A 21,979-nucleotide genomic window follows, 5' to 3' on the forward strand; every position below is an offset into this window, starting at 1 on the left:
GAAAGGTGAAGAAGAAGTGAAGTTGGGTGTCATCCATTAAAGTTCACAAATTTCGGGGCACCTGGGAGGCTCAGTGGTGGAGCATGTGCCATGGGCTCAGGTTGTGATCCAGGGGTCCTGGGATCAAGTCTCACAACGGGCTCCCTACAGGGAGCCTGCTTCTCCCTCTGCCTGTGTCTCTGCCCCTCTCTCTCTCTCACCAATGAGTAAAAACTTAAAAAAAAAAAAAAAAAAAAAACCTGCAAGACGGCCTCCCAGTCTTAGACACTTAATGTACGTATTTATCTCTACTTTTATTTTACCACCACTAACACCTACTACATGCCAGACGTGGCTCTAAGTGCCTTATTAGTTATTTACCATCCAATCTTTACAATCATCTATTAAGTGGGATTATTATGACTCCATTTCTCAGGTCAGGAAACGGAGACCCCGCAGAGTGGTGGAGTAACACAGACCATAAGGGGCAGAACTAGCAGCAGCCTGAGAGAGCCTGGCCCTGGAGTCCGCGCTCTGAATCACTGTGCTGAATCTCCAAGAAATAACAAAAAGTGCAGGTCTGAACCCAAACCCTCGGTTTACTCCAGCCGACAGTCCGCACGTGGCTCCAGCTTCAGCGGCATTCTTTGCACGCCTTGGACACTTCACGCTCCTTCCCTGTCCTGACCCAACGCCCTCCTACATGCCTGCTGGGTGGTCAGCCTTCTGTTCTCAGCTCGCACGGTACTGCCTCAATTACAGACTCTGATGGCACGCGGCAGGTCCGTTCTTCACGGGGGACGTCTGCCTCCCGTCTCTCGCAGCAGGTGCTGAGCGCCTCACACGCCACGTCAGGGTCCCCAGGACCCATCGGCCACCCAAGAGCAAGCGCCCGCCACCCACTCTACGCTCCGCGATCTCCGCCGCGCGGAGGAACGCAGGACACTCAAGCCTCAGGCGCTCCACACGGGACACAGGTGTGTGCTCCCAACGCGGCCGCCGCAGCACCCCCAGGACGGAAGGCTCCTGTGGCATCCAGGCAGGAGCTGGGGAAGGTCCTGGCTCTGCACACCCCTGCACGCGGTCCTGGGCAGGCCGTCCCGCCCCCGCCCCCCGCCCCCCACGCCCTGCTTGGCCCCACGGCAGGTGCAGAGGGGACCAGGACAACCCACGACGCGACGGAACCTACTCAACAGGCGGACGCTCCGCTCCTCCTCACGCACCAAGACTCTACCTCGTGGCCTCGCCCCCCAGGAGGCCCGGACCCCAGCCCCGGCTCGCAGCAGAAGGGAGACGCCAACCAGGGGAACAAACGAACCTCCGCTGCGGGCAGTCCCAGGCGTGGCCCGAGGGTCGCGCGAGCTGACGGGAACCTTTCAGCGCCAGCCTCCCCGCGAGGCCCCGGCCCCGCTGGGCAGCCGCCCCCCGGCCCCGCGCCCGGCCTGCACCTCTTGCACATGGAAGCATCTTCGCAAGTGCCGCGCACACCCTCGTCGTCCGTGTCTGTCGAGGTCGACGAAGAGGAGGCGAAAGAGGGCGTCCTCAGGTTAGTGGCCATCAGCGTGGAGGTTCCGGGCTGCCGTGCCGGCCAGGGACACGGAGGAAGCGGGTCCGCAGACGCCGGGAGGACCAGCGCACCTCTGGCCGGGTAGGAGAAACCGGCTGGCTTCCCCCGCGCTCAGCGGGCGCATCTCAGTGACGTCATCACGTCAGCCTCCCCAGCAACCTTACCGCTCATTGGCTCCTCGGCGCAGACGCTCATTGGACGCTCCCTCCGCCCCTCGGACGGGGGAACGGTTCATTGGAGAGTTCCTTCGGCCCCGCCCACACAACCCGGAAGCTAGCAAGGCGCCTGCGTGATGCGATGTAGCTGCGTCACGCCGTCCCTGGAGCTATCGGGCCTATCCCCGTGGTCCGCCGTCGCCGCCGCCGCCGCGGCCGCTACCTCCCCGCGTCTCCCGCCGCCGCCCCCGTCGCCGCTGCCTCCCCGCCTCTCCCGCCGGCGGCGGCGGAAGCGAGGTAGCCGCTCCAGTGCGTCCGCCGAGTTGTCCGGTAGATGCCCCGCGGGCCGCCGCCCCTGTCCCCGCTGTCGCCCCCGCCGCCATGAAGAAGCAGTTCAACCGCATGAAGCAGCTGGCCAACCAGACCGTGGGCAGGCGAGTGCGCCCCCGCGCGGGGTCGGGGTCGGGGCGGGGGCGGGGGCGGGGTGGGGGTGGGGCGGGCGGGGCTCCCCGGCCCGCGCCCCCGCTCGCGCCCCCGCCCCGGCCTCCAGCCGCCCGCACCAGGCCCGCGGGAGCCCGGGTCGGGGCTGCGCCACTCCGCGGCCTGGCGTGCAGCTCGGGGCCGCCGCCCGAGCGCCGGGAAGCAGCGGGCCGGCGCGGCTCCCCGGAGCCTGGCCTGGGTCCCGGGGTCCCGGGGTCCCGGGGGGCAGGGGGTGGCGCCGGCCGCGACCCTTCCTCGGTCCCCCTCGTGCTTTTGCCCCGGGCGAAAGCTGGTGTCGGCTGTGCCCGGAGCCGTGCGGGTGCCGAGCTCCGGGGCGGCCTTCTCGCGCTTTCCGGGGCGGCCCGGCCGCCAGACCTACAGCTGCAGCCCCTCCGGCCCCCAGTAAGGAAGGGGCGATTGGGGCGCACCGCATCCGCCTAGGGGGTCTCGGGACGGCCTTCCTGCGACCGAGAGGCGGTGCCGGCTGCAAGCCGGGTGGGGGGTGCTGAGGACCGGACCGCCCAAGTTCTTGACATTTAGAAATGTGCAACTGGGAGGACGAAAGAATTGCGGAGACGCCTTGGCCAAAAAAAAAAAAAAAAAAAAGTGTTTTCACTCTGTGTTTGGAAGCAGATCCCTCTCCAGGTTTCCTTGGTACCGCCTGAATGCTGGACAGGAAACACTATCGATTATGAAATGACAGACGAGCCCGCAGGTGTAGACGATCAGGTTGTTGGAACAGGAGGGATTGCTGGGTCTGGGAGCTCCTCGAGGGGATTGTCATGTGCCGCGTTATCTGGGGCAAATCTTTCAAGGTCTTCTAGGGCAGTTAGCTGTAGTCTGTAGTGTGCCTACTGACTGTTTATTCTGGGAAGACGTATGAAAGTGTGAGTCTTTCACAGCTTTGGCTTCTTCTTTTTTTTTTTCTTTTTCAGCAGCTGAGTCAAAGGGGGAGTTTGGTTCGGCCAGAGCACGTGGGGACAGCTCTTTTTGTGTGTGTGTAGGAAAATACTTTTACTTCCCCTCCCGTTTTCTAAATTTGCTTGTTAGGGTTTCAGTTCCCCGCCTCCCTCCATCCCCCAGACTTTTTGCTTAGTGGCTTGGTTTTGTTGTTTAGTTTTGTTGCTACCCCACCCTATTATCTTAATGCGCATTTATGTCTCCGGACTTGATGCCTGTGCCCTGAAGCCCAGCGGTGCCTGCTTTTCTGTCGTTTGTAGGAAAATGACAGAACTAATGCTGACAGGGAGGTAGACAGGGCAGTAGTAGGGGCTGTTGTTTCACCCAAGAATCTGCAAATGAATCATAAGGTAATTCCTTGTGAGTTTTCTTACCCGCCCCCATGCCCCCGCCCCCCTCCTTAGCCTTCTTAGTAACCCAGTAGTGTGAAATCAAACATTCAGTGACTGTCAAGACATATTTGTCACATTGTCGTTTTGGCCTGTTGGTACACTGTCGGGAAAGGGGTGTCTGCTCTTTTTGCACAAAGTTTTGAGGCTTTTAAAGCTGCCGGGCCCGTTAGGGTCTCTTTGGCCTCTGCTTCCTCTGGCAGCCAGCCTCTCTCTTCTCCCTTGGATTCCCACTTTACGTGGCCCTCTTTTCCAGAGCAGCCCGAGCATTCTTACCTGTTAGCCCCTACCTGAAAATCTCCGGGACTCCTTTCACCACACCTGCCCTGTAGCTGCCCCCTAACTCATTGTTCAGCTCTCCAGCCAAACGTCTCTGCCTGTAAGAGGCCTTCCCCGGTGCTCCAGCATAGACTGGATGGCCCCAACCCCGGCACTTTCGTGATTCCACCCAGCACCTGTTTTTCTGTAATGCAAGTTGCCTTTGTACTTGGTATCATTCTCCAGGATACTAAATGCTTGAGAGATTTATTTATTTTTTTTTTGAGAGGTTTTTTTTTTTTTTTTTTTTTTTTTTTTTTTTTTTTTTTTTAATTTTTATTTGAGCGAGCAGGAGCAGATGGGAGAGGTAGAGGGAGATGGAGACTCCCCACTGAGCAGGGAGCCCGATGCAGGACTTGATCTCAGGACCCCAGGATCATGACCTGAGCTGAAGGCAGACACTTAACCTACTGAGCCACCTGGGCCCCCTCTCAGGTCTTCATATTCAGCTCCTCAGTTTCCCTGCAGGCAGCATGTCTTCCCTCCCCCTCCACGCATCTTCCATACTGTTGCCAGAAAGATCCTTCCAAGAAAAAATAATTGTCATACTGATAGCTTACATTTATTTGGATGTTTACTATGTGCCGGGCACTAGCAACTCATTTAATGCCAAATCAGTACCATATTATCCCCTTTTGCAGGCAAGAAAACAGGCACAGAGAGATTTGGGAACTTGTCTGACAAAACTGGGAAGTCTGTCTCCAGAGTCTGTGCTCTTAACCACTTACGTCATAACAAAAAACATGTTTTGAGCTTTCAAGGAATTAGCACTTTGTGTATAAAATTTCTTTCAGTCCACTCAATTCTATAAATTGAAGTTCTTAATATTTCCAGTTTTACAGGTGAGGAAATAGGGTGCACGGAGACATTAGGTAACCTGCTCATAGTAGCACAGCTCTTAGGTGGCTGCCAGGGCTTTGGCCACCAGCAAAGGTGCCCTGGACTGTCCATCTTTGCCACCGTATCCCTCACAAGGAGCCAGCGCCTTCTGAATTCACACTTTTATGAGTATTTCTCTGTTCTTTTAGAATTGTCGGTGGCAAAAGAGGAATCGATTTCACGATTTGGAATATTTCACGAATCCTTAGGAACACAATCATAATAGCATAATATGCTATTACACAATAGTCATAACAGCATGCTATAGCACCACAGGTTGACCTGTTGTCTCCACTGGTAGTTCCTGAAATTATCCATGATAGGAAAATTCTCTCATAAACTGAAAACCCTACAGGAGATAGTTTAAGGTAGTTGACTGAACTCATGTGTATTATTTCTTCTCTCTCACTGAAATCCACTGAGGGCGCCTGGGTGGCTCAGTCGGTTAAGCAACAGACTCTTGGTTTCAGCTCAGGTCACGATGCTCAGCGGGGAGTCTGCTTAAGATTCCTCTCTCCCTCTGCCCCCTTCCTTGCCCCTCAAATGAGTAATTCTTTAAAATTCATTGAAATGTTAGGAAGGGAGTTTTAAGAAATTCCTGGTAATTAAAAAATGTGGTATCGAAGGCCATTCAGGAAAAGTTCCAGATGACTGATTAAGAAATAGCTCTGTGGCTGACTATAGCAGGTGCTGTTTTATTTGTTCATTCCTTGTCCAAGGCAGGACAATAGGATGTCAGAAAATCCTCAGGCTATTAAATCCATTTGAAAAGAAAAATAAAAACAAAAACAAAAAGCAGGCTACTGACAAAAAGACCTAGAGTTCTTGCAACTTAAGAAATCTGTCAGCAATTCACTAAAGTGTCAGGGAACTAAAAGAGAAACAGTCTTTAGAAAAGAAGTAAAGTAAGTTTCTGTGTTCTTTTGTTTTTCAGGATATAGGGCTCCTCCCCTCAATGTACATCGTTAGGAATAGCTCTAAGAAAACAAAGCAGAATCATTTACTAGGTCATTACAGACTCAGAGGAGTATCCTTCCTCTTCCTGAAAACTTCCTGTGCTATTTTTTTTTAAAGATTTTATTTATTCATTCATGAGACACACACACACACACACACACACAGAAGCGTAGACACAGGCAGAGGGAGAAGCAGGTTCCATGCATGGGACTTGATCCCGGATCCCCACGATCACTCCCCGGGCCAAAGGTGGTGCTAAACTCCTGAGCCACTGGGGCTGCCCCCCTCCTGTCCTATTAATGCGATTAAGTTATGTTGATTTTCACATAGAAAGACGATCTTTTTGCCTTTTTGGCAGCCATAAAGATGCTGCTGCTGCAGATAATGATGATGATGATGATCTCTGAAAGGTTCTGAACTGGAAACAGTCTGACACCCCGCCCGTCAATTTGGCAAAATCTCCAGACATTTTTTGTTGTCATCCCCAGGGAGAGGGGGGACGTGTTGCTGCTGGTTTCTGCGCAGGTAGGACCCAGGGATGCTGTTAACACTCTGCAGTGCCCTGGACAGCCTCCCACAAGAAAGGATTATTTAGACCAAAATGTCAAAAGTACCAAGGTTGAGAAATAGTTAACTCTAAACTGCCTAGCGGACTTGAAACCAGAACTGCTCCTTAATCCCCCGAGATGTCAGAGGCATAAGAAGTTAAAAGCTGCAAGCTGCAAACTGATAGTCTTCTTTATATTCAACTATTCTAACACTTTACTAGAAAGTAGGTAAAATCTCTAACATTTCATGTCCCTAGTCTGCCTGCACAGTGAAATTTCCAGTGTGACATCAAGAATGATAGCCTGGGGAAGAAAACATCCATAGTTGGAATGATTGGTTCTTTTCTTTTCTTTTCTTTTCTTTTCTTTTCTTTTCTTTTCTTTTCTTTTCTTTTTACTTTCTCTTTCTTTCTTTCTTTCTTTCTTTCTCTTTCTTCCTCTTTTCTTTTTTAAGGGTTTTTTAAAAAGATTTATTTGTTTGTTTGTTTGTTTATGATAGACAGAGAGAGAGTCAGAGACACAGGTGGAGGGAGAAGCAGGCTCCATGCCAGGAGCCCGATGTGGGACTCGATCCCGGGTCTCCAGGATGGCACCCTGGGCTGAAGGCGGCACTAAATGGCTTCGCCACAGGGGCTGCCCTAGAGATTTTTTTTTTTTAATCTTGTTATTTTGCCTTTATCTTTGAAATGTTTGCATTTGATGTACAATTGTAGATTGACTTTTTTCATTCAGCACTTTAAGATGTCACGCCATTCTGTTGTCCTTTGGTCATGACATTTCTGGTGACGAGTCAGCCATCATTTACATTGCTCCCCTGCCTGTTTGAGAGCTCTTTGTTCTTTCTGTCTGCTTTCAAGATTTTCTCTTTCTCCACAGTTTGACCTTGATCTTTTAGGTGTGTCTTTCTTTGTGTTCATCCTGCTTGGAGTTCTTTTCATTTGGATCAGTGATTGATACAGTTCATTACATTTGGAAACCTCAGGGGCGCTTGGTTGGCTCAGTTGGTATAGCATCCAACTCTTGATTTCGGCTCAGGTCATGATCTCAGGGTCATGGGATCGAGCCCTGCGTTGGGCTCTATGCTCAGTGCAGAGTCGGCTTCTCTCTTTCCTCTTTCCCTCTGAACCTGCACACGCACACAGTCTCTCTTTCTGATAAATAAATTCATTTTAAAAATTTGGAAGCTTCTCAGTCATGGGTTATCCGATATTTCTTCTGCCCCATGTTCTTTCTTCCCTCTGGCACTCTTATTACAGGTATCATAGCCTAATATTGTTCCACTGATTTGGGGTACTTTGTTCTAATTTTTTCCCACTCTAATTTAGTGTTGATAGTTTGTTTCAACTTCCAAATCTCTGATGAAACCCCTCATGTACTCATTCATTCTGTCCACCTTTTGACTAGATCCTTTCATGGACTTATCAGAGTCCCTGCAAAAATATTTCCAACAACAACAACAACAAAAATAATTCCAACATCTTGGCTGTCTTTGGACCTAGTTCTCTTGACTGTGTATCTTGATAATGCATCTTATTTTCTGTGTTTCTCCTCTGGTGACTTTTGACGGAACGCCAAATGTGTGTAGAAACCGAGCGTGTTGTGCTTCTTCTGCCGGGCCGATCATGTGAGGACTCCGGTCCATCTAGTCTGTTGTTGCAGGAGTCTAGGCTTTGTGGGTGCTTTGGATACACTCAGTTCACCATAGACTTCAACTGATTTGAGGGTGGGATTAAATTTCCCCTTGGGCAGGACTTGTTTATCTGAGTTCTCCTGCCTTACCTTCGCACTTAGTAGGACTCGTGTGCCCACATCAAGAGAATTTCCCCAGCTCTCTTGCCTTCCCTCTGGTAGAGAACCAGTGCCTGATATTCTTGTTTTTTTTTTTTTTTTTTTTTTTTTGATATTTTATTTATTTATTCATGAGAGACCCAGAGAGAGGCAGAGACCTAGGCAGAGGGAGAAGCAGACTCGCAGAGAGCCCAGTGCAGCACTTGATCCCAGGACCCCAGGATCATGCCCTGAGCCGGAGGCAGATGCTCAACCACAGAGCCACCCCGGTGTCTTGCAGTGCCTGATATTCTTTTTAAGGCCCAAAGTCCTGCAGGGCTCCTGTCAATCCCTGTCCCCATTGCTCTTTAGCAGGCTCTGCCTGTCTGAGCCTTGGGTGGCCCCAGAGTGAGGGATGTCTCAACTGTCGCATCTCCTCCTTCAGTAGTGGACTACCATTACCTCCTCTTCTGTGTAAGGCCCTTAAGCCCTGGAAGTCCCCCTGCTTGGCCCACAACTTCAGCAGGCCCCATGCACCCAAGCCGAAGGGGATTGAGATGGCTGCAAGGGTTCCCCCACAGCTGTGTCACCTTGAGTGTATCCTTCCCAGGCTGTCTCTCGTACCTTTGTCCTCCCTGCCTTAGCATACCCTTCTGCTATCTGACATCCAATCTTCCAACTCCAACTCACTTACTACGTCTCAAAAACCTTCCTGGTCTGGTATCATAGATTTGTATCAGATGCCCTCCCAAGGTCTCTAACCTTTGGCATCTTATTAACTTCTCTGTGCATAGGTTTCTCATCTCCGAAAAGGGCATGATAATAGCATCAATCATGTAGGTAGCCTGAAGATTCAGTGAGGTCATACATGTAATGCATTACCTGGAACCTAGAAGTTAAGAACCAGGATCTCGGGAGCAAAATTGCCCAGGTTCACAGCCTTCCTGTGAAGCCCTGAGCAAGTCTGTTCACTTTTCTGCGTCTCAGTTTCTTTATCCATAACATGGAGGCCACGATACTTACCCCATGGAGTTCCTGTGAACATCGGTGGGACTAATTCTTACAGAGCACCTGGAGCAGTGTCAGGCGCACGGTGTGAGCTCAAGAAACGTTAGCCCTGATGGTGGTGATGACAGCTCTCTATTCTGTGAGGCCCCGTGCTTCCCCAGGCAGAGCACTCATCGCACTGGAGTCTTAATTGCTTATTTTCCTTGACAGCCCTTGAGTCCTGTCAGAGCAGGGGCCGTGTCTCTTACTCATGATGGCTCACAGAAGGGAACCCAACAAATATTTGTTCAGTGACTAACCAAATGAAAAGGTTAGTGTCAAATCATGCATGGCACCCACCTGTGGTTGAATGCAGTGATGGGCTGCATAGCTCCACTCAGTGAACATTTCATTATTCCAAATAGCCTTTTGAGAAAAAGCCTCATTTAAAAAAAAAATCATATTCTATTTTGAGTCATCAACAGCATCCTTCCATCCATCAAGCTGTGGTGTTGGGACCCTTTTCTTTGACCTTTATAAAAGGATAAGTGAAGATTTATGGTGCTCTCCACCCATACTCTCGTCTCCCTGCTTGGCACGATCCCAGGACCCTTGAGGTCATGACCTGAGCCGAAGGCAGATGCTTAAGCAGCTGAGCCACCCAGGCGCCCCTTTCTTAAACTTTTTATTTTTATTTTATTTTTTTTAATAATTATTTATTTATGATAGTCACAGAGGGAGAGAGAGGCGCAGAGACACAGGCCGAGGGAGAAGCAGGCTCCATGCACCGGGAGCCCGACATGGGATTCGATCCCGGATCTCCAGGATCGCGCCCTGGACCAAAGGCAGGCGCCAAACCGCTGCACCACCCAGGGATCCCTTTCTTGACCTTTTTAAAGTGGTTTTCAAGTTGATGGTTTACAGTCAGTGATTCAGGCGTACCATTTCTGTTAAAATAGCAGCGTGGCATTGGTCAGGATCAGACTGGTAGGGCTTTGTGTCTGTTCCTAGTCATTCCCTGAATCACTGTGGAGGCCCTCCAGATGTTGTCCTACCTCTAGCCTGTACTATGCTGTTAGAATTTTCATTCTGAACCTCAAATCCGATGCCACTCCACTGTGGAGAATCCATCGATGGCTTCCCGTGGCCCCCTGGTTCCCAGTTCATGGCTCTTTTCAGCCCTTACTCGGTGCCCAGGTGCAGGAGCCTGACCACATTCCCTCTCCCATCCTCTGTATGTGTGCTTCTGTCTTATCTGAGATCTGCTTAGGCTGTTGCCCTATGAAACCTTTCCTGGCTTCTCTCTGCTCCCAGAAGCGCTGTAAATTGTTATTTACATTGGTGTGTCCCAGATCCAGGCAAAGGGTTGTTTACATTGTATTAGCTCCCAAGGTTGAGGACTGCGGCTCATTTCTCTCCTTCGATCCTTTCCAGTTTTCAACATTTAGAGAGGGCTCCAGGATACTGGCTGAATGAATAAAGATCTTTATATCTCGGAGCAAGACCATCCTAAGATGCCCTCTGTCCAGAGAGTTCTTTATTTTTTTTTTTTTAAAGATTTATTTATTTGTTTGTTTGTTTATGATAGACATAGAGAGAGGCAGAGACACAGGAGGAGGGAGAAGCAGGCTCCATGCCGGGAGCCCGACATGGGACTCGATCCCAGGACTCCAGGAATGCGCCCTGGGCCAAAGGCAGGCGCTAAACCGCTGAGCCACACAGGGATCCCCTGTCCAGAGAGTTCTTTGGCCCTCTGTGGATACATACCTGCGGACCGCCAAGGCTGGCATTTTACCCCCTCAGTGGTGTGAGGTGCAGAGAACTAAGACGTTGGTCCATTGATGAATGCTTTTTGCTAACTAAATTAAATCCCAAGTCTTACAGTAAAAAAAAAAAGAGAAAAAATTATGTGTTTACTTCAAAAGGGTTTATTTATGTGAGAGAGAGAAAGAATAGAAGCAAGGGGAGGGGCATAGGCACAGGGAGAAGAAGTCACCACCCACCCCCCCTCCACTGAGCAGGGAGCCTGATGTGGGGCTCAGTCCCAGAACCCCAGCATCATGACCTGAGCCGAAGATAGACACATTTAAGTGACTGAGCCAACCGGGTGCCTCTAAGAAAATTTTGAATGAACACGAGAGTTTCAGCTTACCCTTCAGAGATGTGTGATCCTCGTCATCTGGAAGTAATTTTCAAGTTTTACGTTCTTCTAGTTTATCCTATGAAAACAAGTTTTTCGCCCTTTGTCAATAAATACGAGGGTATGTTGCAGTAAATGTGCTTTTTTAGATGCCACATGGCACCCGAGGCTGTGCATCTGCAGAATACGACCCAGCTTGCTAGAACCCCAAGTGAAATAGGGGTAAGTGGGCGCTCACTGAAGCCCAGAGGTGGTTGTGGGCTGAAAAATGCGTTGGTCTTTGTGTATGGTTGTTGTGATAGTGAATTCGGTTCCCTGGTGTCTGAGTCTTGCCTATCCTGGAGCAGGGGAATCGTGACACCGATGCTACTGACTTCAGGTCTGAATAGGAGTCCATCTTTCAGTTAACTGTGAGAAAATAAGCGCTGTGTTAAACATTTTGTTTGAGAAATGGGGGGGGGGGGGCAAGACGGTGGAGGAGTAGGGTCCCCAAGTCACCTGTCCCCACCAACTTCCCTAGATAACTTTCAAATCATCCTGAAAACCTACGAATTCGACCTGAGATTTAAAGAGCGAACAGCTGGAACGCTACAGACAGAAGAGCTTGCGTTTCTAACAAGTAGACCTCGTTCTTAGCCACTGGGCACTGAGCAAAATGACTAGAAAGAAGAACTCCCCACAAAAGAAAGAATCAGAAACCGTTCTCTCTGCCACTGAGTTACAGAATTTGGATTACAATTCGATGGGAGAAAGCCAATTCAGAAGCACAATTACAAAGCTCTTGATGGCTCTGGGAAAAAAGCATAAGGGATTCAAGAGACTTCATGACTGCAGAATTAAGATCTAATCGGGCCGAAATTCAAAATCAGTGAAAGGAGATGCAATCCAAACTGGAGGTCCTAACCACGAGGGTTCATGAGGTAGAAGAACGAGTGAGTGACATAGAAGACACGTTGATGGTGAGAAAGGAGGCCGAGGGAAAAAGAGAAGAGCAATGAAAAGGCCACGAGGAAAGGTTAAGGGGAATAAATGACAGCCTCGAAAGGAAAAATCTACATTTAGTTGGGTTTCCAGAGGGCGCCGAGAGGGACCGAGGACCAGAAAGCGTATTTGAACAAATCATAGCTGAGAACTTCCCTAATCTGGGGAGGGGAAACAGGCATTCAGATCCAGGAGATAGAGAGGTCCCCACCTAAACTCAAGTCCTGGAGGTGACATATTCCTTGTTTACAAATTTTACTGAAGCCCATTTTTTGGTTACTTGTGAATGAGACCACGTTGAGTTGGGGCTCCCCTCAACAAAGGGCTCTCGGATCTGTCCAAGTGAAAACTATCTTTTGGTGCCCTGAGTGGAAAGCCTGTAGGAACCTCCTCTCCCACTTCCTAGAGTCCCTGGACCACCCCTGGTATCTGTACATTGTCCGTGGGCTCCAAATGCAAGAAATATCCGTCCTTGGCCCTGTGCTAGGTACTGTTAAAGCAGCGATTGCTGGCCACGCACTGGGCTCTTCTGGAAATGGAGTATCTCACAGCCCCTGAGCCTTGAGATGCAGACGTCTGCTATTCTTTCCGTCTTGCTACTTCCACAAGCTTAAGAGAGCTACCAAGGTCTTCTTGCCACAGGATGAACCCAAAGTCTGCATATCCTACCTGCAAGCGAGAGCGGTTTCTTCAGTGGACCACCGTCTGTTGCCAGATTGCGGGTGCCGAAGGATGTCAGCCCTTCCTTAAACTTAACCCTTGGCTACCCGGGGATTCCCTTGGGATCAGCTCAGTGAGCATCCATGGGACCTCATACATTCTGTTCGTGACCGACCGCCTCCTGGTCAAGGGCCAACGTCACCTCACCTCCTAGGGAAGCACCTGTCCTACTCCTTAAAAGTCTCAGTCCCAGGTTAGAAGAGATGCCCAGACATCAGACTCCATTGGGATGTAAAGCCGGGGATGAAGATTCAATATGAAGGGCTGCCTTGGTTTCGGGTAAAATCCAAGGGTCTGATTCCAAGTTCCCTTCCCCCTCTGCTCCCACAGATAAGGTCCCCTGGCCAAACAACAGCACTCCTTATCACAGGGACTGGGTACAGTTTATGCCTAAATAGTAAGCTGCGGTTCCCTGACAGCCTGAGGAATGATCCAGCAAGCCAGTCATAGCTTCCTGCAGGATCTAGGGCTCACCTTCGCTCTCGTCCGCCCCGGCGCCCCCCGCCCCCCCGCCAGCCCTCGTTCCCAGATGCAGCCGTCCGGTGGCCCTGCGTGGGCTGTGCGCCATCCTCCCCTGGGTCGTGAGTATGTGTGGTTAATAAATTACTGTCGAGAGCTCATCTGTTCAACCTCCGGGCATCCTGTGAACCTCAGGGTGGAAATCACTCTCTTCACCAATGGGTGAAGAGGAGGAAAAGGGAATCCCTTGTGGTCTGCAGCTTTGTCAAGGCATTCTCCCCTGGATGATGAGGCTCCTGGACTCGAAGTGTTTTGGATTAATCATCTGTTTGGAGCTTCAAGAGTTCACAGGTGGCTGGAGGGGTAGGGGGAAGCCTTTTATGTGAGTGATGGGCTGGTAGGAAGGTCCCAAAGGCGAGGGCTTGGATGGTCTGTTACAGTTTAAACTCCCGTTAAAATAAGTCCAGCAGGGAAGTAACATCCGATTTTCACCTTAGTTCACCCTGTCAGCAAGGTGGAGAACGGATTCACAGGAGGCCAAGAGTGGAACCGGCAAGTTCACTAGGGAGTCGATGGCACGGGTCCATGTAAGAGAGAGAGGAGTAGGTGAACAAGGGCAGTGGGAACAGAAAAGGAGGGAAAGAATGAAGATATTTGGAGGGCTGACGAAAAAGCAGAATGGAAAAGTAGTGGAATGAGATCTTTTTCTTTTTTTTTTAAATTTTTCTTAATTTATTTATGACAGTCACGGAGAGAGAGAGAGAGAGAGGCAGAGACACAGAGAGAGAAGCAGGCTCCATGCACTGGGAGCCTGACGTGGGATTCAATCCCGGGTCTCTAGGATCGCGCCCTGGGCCAAAGGCAGGCACCAAACCGCTGCGCCACCCAGGGATGCCTGGAATGAGATCTTTAAAGAAGTCTGAATGAATCGTTTCCAGGGTACACTGGAGCAATTAGCCCTGAATTGCAAATGAAGCTTTGGAATGGCTCCTTGGGAAATGAACAAGGGAGATGACCGTGAACATCTGGACGAACAGCCACCTAAATGCTGATCAAGGGGAGCTACTTCAAAAATTCAAGGTACGTTCGTAAACAGCAGAGTTTATGCCAGTAGGGATGGATTCACGTTTGGAAAGGTCTCTAAAGCAGATTAAAGTTAGAAAACAGCAAGTCGGAGAATGGTCTACTCCCAAATAGTCGTGTATCTCTAATAGGCCCGACAGAAATCAGGTTACTCATGGAGGGATTTTCTAGGCAACAGAAAAAGCATCGGGGGGGGGGGGGGGGAACGTGGATTAGAAATCAAAGAAAAGAGAAATGGGACCTACCTAGCTGGGAAATGGAACTTGAATTTTTATTTTGAATTAATTCATGTTGTACTTTGGAGCATGCCATGCACCTCCTCTCTCATACGAGGAGTACGCGCTCATGTGTTTGACATTAAAACCAGTTGAGAGGCCCCGGGGTGGCTCAGTGGTTGAGCATCTGCCTTTGGCTCAGGTCCTGATCCCACGAAACTGGGATGGGGTCCCGCACCAGGCTCCCCCGCATGGAGCCTGCTTCTCCCTCTGCGGGTGTCTCTGCCTCTCTCGTGAATCCAAGAAGAAAACCTTAAGAAGCCATAAAAACGGGTCGATGTTTTCATTCCCCGAGGTATCGGTAGATACGTGCCCCTTGTACAAAAGAAATGAAAACATCACCAACACTGTTGGAAGTAGCCGTTGACCACAGCCTCCTAACCCGAACCCCCACCCATGTCCTCTCTCATGAGAAGCAAGCCCTCTTTGAAGTTGGCAAATCCACACCTCTGCAGTCAGTAAAAGACACTTTAAAAGAAGTCACGTAAGAATATGTTTATTAAGCTGAAAGCAAAACTGCAAATGTATGGTACGTTTTGCAAAAGGCTCTCTTGGGATAAGGGACGCACACAGTGACCTGTGTTCTTGGACGCGCCGTGTGGTCTCGGGCTTGAGACTCCTCTATTGGTTTGAGAGGCCTCTGGCCGCGCTCCCAACCTCGCTGGCAGGTGAGAGTATCAAGGGTGTGTACGTGGGTAAAGCATTAGTCACAGCATTTAGGAGAAGATGCTGTGATCCGTCAGTTTCGGGTCCACGTGGGTCAGTAAGAGAGACAGCTGTGGCGCGGGGCTTGGCAGCTTTCTTTGGGGGTGTGGATCCCAGGGTGATTGTGCGCCGCGGTGGGCCTTTTTCCTTAGTGCCTTTTCCTTTTCCTACCGAATCTGGAGGCTTCTTGTCAGCAGCAGAGGGACTGCGTGGCGGAAGAGCTAAATCGGATTCCCCTCGTAGGAAGTTGACAAAAAGCCCTGCAAAGGAGCTCTTGGGCGTCGGTTGGGGATCTGGCTTCACCGGGGGCTTGGGGGTACTTTTGGATCCAGGCCCCCCAGTCATGCATCTGATAACCCCACCTTGCTCTTCGCTGCAAAGCTGCCGCACGTCTTCCTCCTTGATCCCTAGGGTGCCTCCCATCCGCCGCAGTGCTTCAGGCCGATCCTTTTGAGGCGCCCGAAAGTATCCCAGTAAGAGTCTCCTTACTAGGGTTTTGTCCACCATTCCTTCAGAGCTACTTACGAGGTTCATCAGTTTCTTGTGCGTCTCATCCAGTACTTCCTGCTGGACCTCGTTCTGTTTTCTGAGTTCCTCCAGTTCGTCTTCCTTCAGGTCCAAGACGGTGTTTGTTGCAGTGAATCGTGCCTGTAAGGACGTCAGTTTTCCTTGTAGAGTGTCTGTCTTTTCCATCCACTCGGCTACCTCCGACTTGAGACTGGCTAGTGTTTGAGCGTACTGCTTTCCTTGTTCCTGCGAGGCGGAAAGCCGCGCCGCGGTTTCCTCCTTCTGTCGGGTGATGAGGCGCAGTTGGTCCCGCAGGGCCTCCACCTGCATACTGGCCTGGTGGGTCGCACTCGCCGTGGCATTGGAAGACACCGCCAGCTTTTCCTCCAGCACCGCGACTTCTTTTTGGAGCTTAGCCACTTTGTCTTCTGCCAGCAGAGACTCACGCTGCCGAGTATCCTCCGATTCCACAGCGCGGTGACGCGTTCTCTCCAGCTCCTGGTTCAGGTGTGATTCCTTGTCACGCAGCTGCTGAAGCTCATCCTGGAGGGCACAGTTTTCCCTCTGTTTGTGTTTCAGCGCCACCGGGACTCCGTCCCTCTCCTGCTGAAACAGGACCGCCTTTTCCCGCGTCGACGTAGCTGCATCTGGAAGCTGATTCAGTTCCCCGGCCTCGCCCTCTTCTCGCTCTTTCAGTAGTTGCTCCAAAGCAAGAGCCTTCGCTTCGATCGCAGCGTGGCGGGATTCCTCCTCTTGCCACATCCTCAAAAGCCTCACGTTGGTCTCTTGCAGTGCCTGCTTTTCTGCTTCCTTTTCCCTAGAGGATTCCGCTCTTTTTTCGTTTTCCTCTTTCAGTTGGCACACGTCCGTCTCCAGATCGGCTATTCTCTCCTTCAGGTTTCTCACCGCCTGCCTCAACAGCTCATTCTCACTCGCTTGGCCAGTGAGGTCCTCCGTTAAGGAATGCAACTGCTCGCTGTTCGCCTGGATCAGGAGCTCTTTAGCCTGGATTAAGTTGTGTAGAACCGCCTCTTCCTCCCTCAGCTGCTGGATTTCGGAATCGGCGCGTTCGCGTGCTTTGCGTTCGCGTTCTGACGTGGCAGCAGCGCGATCCATCAACCTCTGGTTGTCTTCCTGCAGGGTTCGAATCGTCGTCTCTCGGTCTTGCACTGACTTCTTCAGCTCTTCCACCTCCTCTTGGAGCCACGGAGGAGACTCAGTCGCTGAGTCCGATGTAAAGGCCTTCAGAGGTTCCTCCGACTCTGAGGACTGGGTGGAGGGCTGGAGGCAGCGCACGTCAAGCTTCCCCAGAAGGCGATCCTGGGCGTTGCAGAGCTCCCCGATGCGGAGCTGGATTTGTGCCAGTTCCTTCTCCAGATTCCTTAGGCTGTTTTCATTTCCTCTGTAATCTCTGATCACGTCCATATAGGTCGTCTCTAGCTCAGAATGACCGTCGATGTCGGTTAAGGCCCGCACCTGCTGTTGTCGAAGAAGCTCCTGAAGCCGGGGTGACTCACGCTTCATATCTTGTACTGTGGCCACCACCTGCTGCTTCCACTCTTCCATTATCTTCACTCGCTGCCTGAATGTGTCTCGTTCCTCTAGAAGCTCCTTGAACCGACGCACGGGCACGCCTGGAACCTCATCAGCGGTGCTGGGTGTTTGCAGAATTGTCAGTAAAGTCTGACACTTCTGCCTTAAGGCGTCGACTTCGAGGTCTCTCTCTCGAATAACGTGGGATAAATGCCGAATCGTTTCTCTAAACATATCCTGACCACGATTTTCAATTCGAGCGGCCAGCTTTTTATTTTCCTCTTGCATTTTCCTGAGGTCTGCTTCTCTGGACGCAATTAGGTCTATCACTTTGTGATACTCTCTCTTCAGATTGCTGTTCTCTCTCGTTTTGTCCTCTAAGACAGCCAGTGCCCGTTCGCTTTGCAGAGCAGACTCTTGCAACTGCTGCTGAAGCTGCTCTACGTGCTGGCCGGGAGAAGCCGCAGATATTCTGCTCCGAAGACCCTGAATCTCCGCATCTTTTTGCTCGATGATCCGAGTTAGTTTCCCGAGCTCATCCTGGGACAGCGGGTCGGTCTGTTCAGTCAGCCGGATGTTCTTTTCGGTTAGAAGCTTCCCTCCCAGTTCTTGGTCTTCTATTCCTTGTGCTGATCTTTCTGTTTCGGCTCTAGAGACGTCATGCTTTTCACTTTGGTTTTCTGCACTAAGATGCTGCCTTGTCGCGCCTTGGACAGCGCCAGAAGGTTGTGTTGCAACGTGCCGGCCTGGGGCGGCCAGCTGGGCTTTAATGTGTTCTACTGTGTCTTGCAAATTCTGAATCTCCTCGTCTTTGGCGGAAAGGAGCTGAGCGTGCTCACTGGTCATCTGCTCCCGCTGGCCTTTAAGATGGTCCACTTTCTGCTTCTGCTCTTCCAGGGAGTGAAGCAGTCGTATCTTCCCCTGCTGCTGATCGTTAATGATCTTCTGTTGTTGTTTTATTTCGTCTTCGAGGTCAACTCTTAGTTCATTCAGCTGCAACACCTCACACTCTAGTTCTATGATGTCATCTAGGAGTTTAGGGAAAGCCTGACTCTGTTGTTTTAGTCGCTCCAGTTCTTCTCTCAGGTGAGTATTTTCTTTCGTCATGGATGTGAGGGATGTGTCTTTTTCGTCCACGGCTTGCTGTAAAATTTCATTTCTTCTTAAGGCTTGGGTACACTTTTCCAGGTCCTCTGGAAGCTCTGGACTTCCTTTAAGGCTGTCAATACAAATGCCTTTGTCTTTGACCAGTTGCGTCAGTTGCTTGTGTTCCTCCAAAACGCAGGCCAGGATTTCCTGGGTTTCTTTACGGTCGGCATCCATTTGCTCGAGACTCTTCTTGAGGCGTAATATTTCGACGTCCTTCTCTGGACCCACTTGAACGAAGTGGGCACGCTCCAGAGGTGAGGCCGAATGATGCGGGTTATGTGTGCTTGACAACTCTTTGATGGTTTGATCATACTTGTTTGTTGCTTCCAAAAGCTTCTTCTCCGCCCGACACAACTTGGCTATTAAGTGTCCTTTATCGATTTTTAAAGCCCTCAGAGCGGTGTTTTTTTCCAGAGAATCCTCATTGCTACGGAGAATAGATTGTTCCAGCTGATGTCTTGTATCTTTGAGCGCCAAGACCAACCTGTGGTTTTCCTCTCTGAGATCAGTGCTGTGTCTGTTTAGTTGGTCATTCAGCTGCTCCATTTCTGAAACCTTTTGTTCCAGCCTTCTGAGCTCAGTTTCCCTCGCTCTAACTAAGTCGTCTTCCGGATGACTGGGAGAGTCTTGCTTAAGAGACTCCGTTAGCTCCTCTGTGGCGTTACAGAGGGCCTTCTCGTTTTGTTTACTATGTTCCTGAGGTTCAGAGCCCTCCTGCTGGATGTTGAGGTGACCTCTTTCTGACCGATCTGACCGATGCAAATCATTAGGCGCCAGTTCACTTTGAATTAACTTTTCTTTCTGCGCATCTAACTCTGTAGTCGCGTTCGTCTCATCTTCAAGTTGACAAGCTCCCTTTTCTTCCTCATGGACCTCTTGTCTTAGTTTAATGGTGATGCTACTGCCTTCATTTTCTTGTTGTGGTAGCCGGCCTTCCATCGAAGCCCCGGGCAGTGTGGTCCCGTTGTGTCCGTACGGTTCCCCTGACGCGGCTACCAGGGATTCCTCCTCAGTTGTCCTCTGATTGAGGTTTAGATCGTTGGCCTCCGAGTCACGTCTTAACGGATGTACTTCTGAATGCGAGGCGATGTCTCCTGGAGCTGTGCGTTCAATGGCCTCTTGCTCCTCGTTCACTTTAGGAAGCGGCGGTCCAGGTTCTTCCTTTCCTCGGCTTAACGATGAATTCTCTTGCCCCACGATGTGGACTCGCTCCGGAAGTTTCAGAGCGTCTTGCGTGAGATCGTTGTTGCCCTGGTCGGCGCCACACAGTCTCACCGTTCCCTTTCCGGCCTCGGACAGTGCTTCCTGCAGGCCGAACACTTCTTCCACTGGTGTACACCCTGAAAGAGCGCTCTCCTGCGTGACTCCTGCATCACTTCTCTTTGAAACGGAAGGCTGCAGTTCGTCCTCCTCGATCTTGTCTGTCCTTCCTTCAGGTGTCTGGTCCTGTTCTCTCCTCAAAACGTCTCTTTCACTTTCTGCAGAAGATAGTTGGTCACTTAGAGATTGTATTCTTTCTTCCAGTTCTTCCTTTTTCCTGGCAGACTCTGCTTTTTCAGTTAGTAGAACTTGAATGGTTTTCTGCAGGTGCTCAATCGGAGGGTCATCGGCTACTCTGATTCCACAGGTGTCCTTCTGTAACAGGCTTTGCAGTTCTTCAACCTTTTCCTCAAGGCCGTTTAGTTTTCCGCGGTACCTGCGGATGACGTCTGCGAGCTTCTGCCGGTGGACGTTCTGCAGTACTGCCATTTCGAGTTGGTGGTCCTCGATTTCCTTGCTTCGCTTCTGCTCCAGTTCCTTGATGGTACTCTGCAGGTTGCAGATTTCGTGTGGCTCTAGGCTATTCGTTCCCTGCACCGAAGCCTGGGACAGACGTTTCCAATGACTGACTTCGGCCTCAAGTCTTAAGACTTGATTTGACAGTCTGTTTATTTCTTGCTGTGACCAGATCACATCAGCAAAGTCCACGGCGTCACCGTGGAAAGGTGAAGCGTGTTGACCGAAATCGTAACTGGGGGAATGAGATTCCATGGCTGACAGTTGGCCACCAGCTCCAGAGTTTACCCTCGGAGCGGCTGACTGCGGCCTCAGCAGTTCCTCCTCGGTCCCTTGTGGTTTTTCGCTAAGCAGTGCTATTTGTACCTGGTTCTGTTGGAGCTGATGTCGGTAGCTAGCACTCTGCTGCTTTCGTTGAAGCTCTGAAGCTTCATACTTCTCTGCTGGATCACTACACAGAGTTTTAAGTCTCTCATTCTGTGATGTCAAGGTCACCCGACTCACCTCGTCCTCCTTTCTCCCAGAGTCAGGTACCTCGTCCACCTTGTCCCTTCCCTTCGTCGGCACATCTCTGGTGACACTGAAGATGTGGCCGGTGATGGAAGTCTCACTGCCGTCCGCTTGCCCTCGGAAACGGCCTAGGACAGAGCCCAGGCCACGGGTCCAGGAGAGCATTTGTGCGGGTCATAGAACCGATCTGGTCCACTTTGCAAAAAGCGTCCAGCCCGGTCGGACTACCCCGCCAAGTGTCCCAGAACTGCTGCCTGCGCAAGTCTAAGAAGCCAAAGACAATGATGTGTTTCTAGGCAACGCCCGCCCCGGGTTCCGCTACAGCAGGCCTGGAGTGGCAAGGCCTCGGGCCTTCTGAAGGCCGTCTGAGGCCCCCGGCCCCGGCCCCAGTCCCCGCCACACGTCCCCCCGACTGCCCACGCCAGTTCCGGGCCTCTTCCCCTGCTCCCCGCTGCGCTGGCTGTCCCGGGTGGGCCCCGGAGCGTGTGCCCACGGGCACCTGGTCCTCCTCCCCACCTAGTGGTATCCCACTATCCACAGTCCGCAAACTCTGGTTTCCTCGCAGTATTAGTTTCTTAATTGAGGTGAAAGGCACACAGTGACATGCGTCCATGCCCCGAGGAGAGCAGATCCCAATTGCAGAGAGGCGGCCGTCCCGGAGACCTTTGGCATTTGCAGCCTCCAGAGGCTCCCAGGTGCCCCGTCCCGGCCAGCCCCGCAGAGGCAGGGTGTCTGTCCCATGCCGGCTTTGGGGGTACGCCGGCCGCCGCGTGGGTCTTCGTGTCTGCGGCCACCTGCAAGTGTGCAGCTGTGGCCCCGGCTGGGTGTCGTGGGCAGCGGCAGCGCTGGCCAGATTTGTAGATGAGGTAGTGGACATGCAAAACACAATTGTATACCGTGAGTGCTGAGAGAGGGACGGCCAATAGAGTGAGCAAAGCTCCACTCTTTCTTAGTGGATGGAGAGAGGGAAGAAAACCGAATGTCCCACAGGCATCGACCGTGTGCGCTGTTGCCCTGTAGAATGAGATTCCTCAACTGATTGGTCGTAGTTTATATTACTTATCAAGCATGCACCTAGATATTTGTAGGCAACCAGAATTTCAAAGCAGTTGATTAAAATTTCTCTCCCTGCCCCATTCTTTTTCGCTGACATAT

General features: G+C 51.2%; 1 protein-coding gene and 1 pseudogene across 2 annotated transcripts in view; both read right to left on the reverse strand.

Moving 5' to 3' along the window:
* LCMT1 (leucine carboxyl methyltransferase 1) overlaps positions 1-1,706 on the reverse strand; it is a 43,606-nt gene extending 41,900 nt beyond the window's left edge. The window contains exon 1 of one of the 2 annotated variants that reach the window (XM_072751336.1): positions 1,428-1,706. In XM_072751336.1, the coding sequence (XP_072607437.1) occupies positions 1,428-1,537 (110 nt within the window). In that variant the 5' untranslated portion in view covers positions 1,538-1,706. Of the gene's footprint in view, positions 1-1,297 lie in introns of both variants that reach the window. The other variant, XM_072751335.1, reaches the window with a different exon arrangement.
* Positions 1,707-2,618: 912 nt separating this feature from the next.
* LOC140598066 (thyroid receptor-interacting protein 11 pseudogene) lies at positions 2,619-20,989 on the reverse strand (annotated as a pseudogene).
* Between the last annotated feature and the right edge of the window lie 990 nt (positions 20,990-21,979).

Source organism: Vulpes vulpes, chromosome 3, assembly GCF_048418805.1.
Source record: "Vulpes vulpes isolate BD-2025 chromosome 3, VulVul3, whole genome shotgun sequence".
Lineage (NCBI taxonomy): Eukaryota > Metazoa > Chordata > Mammalia > Carnivora > Canidae > Vulpes > Vulpes vulpes.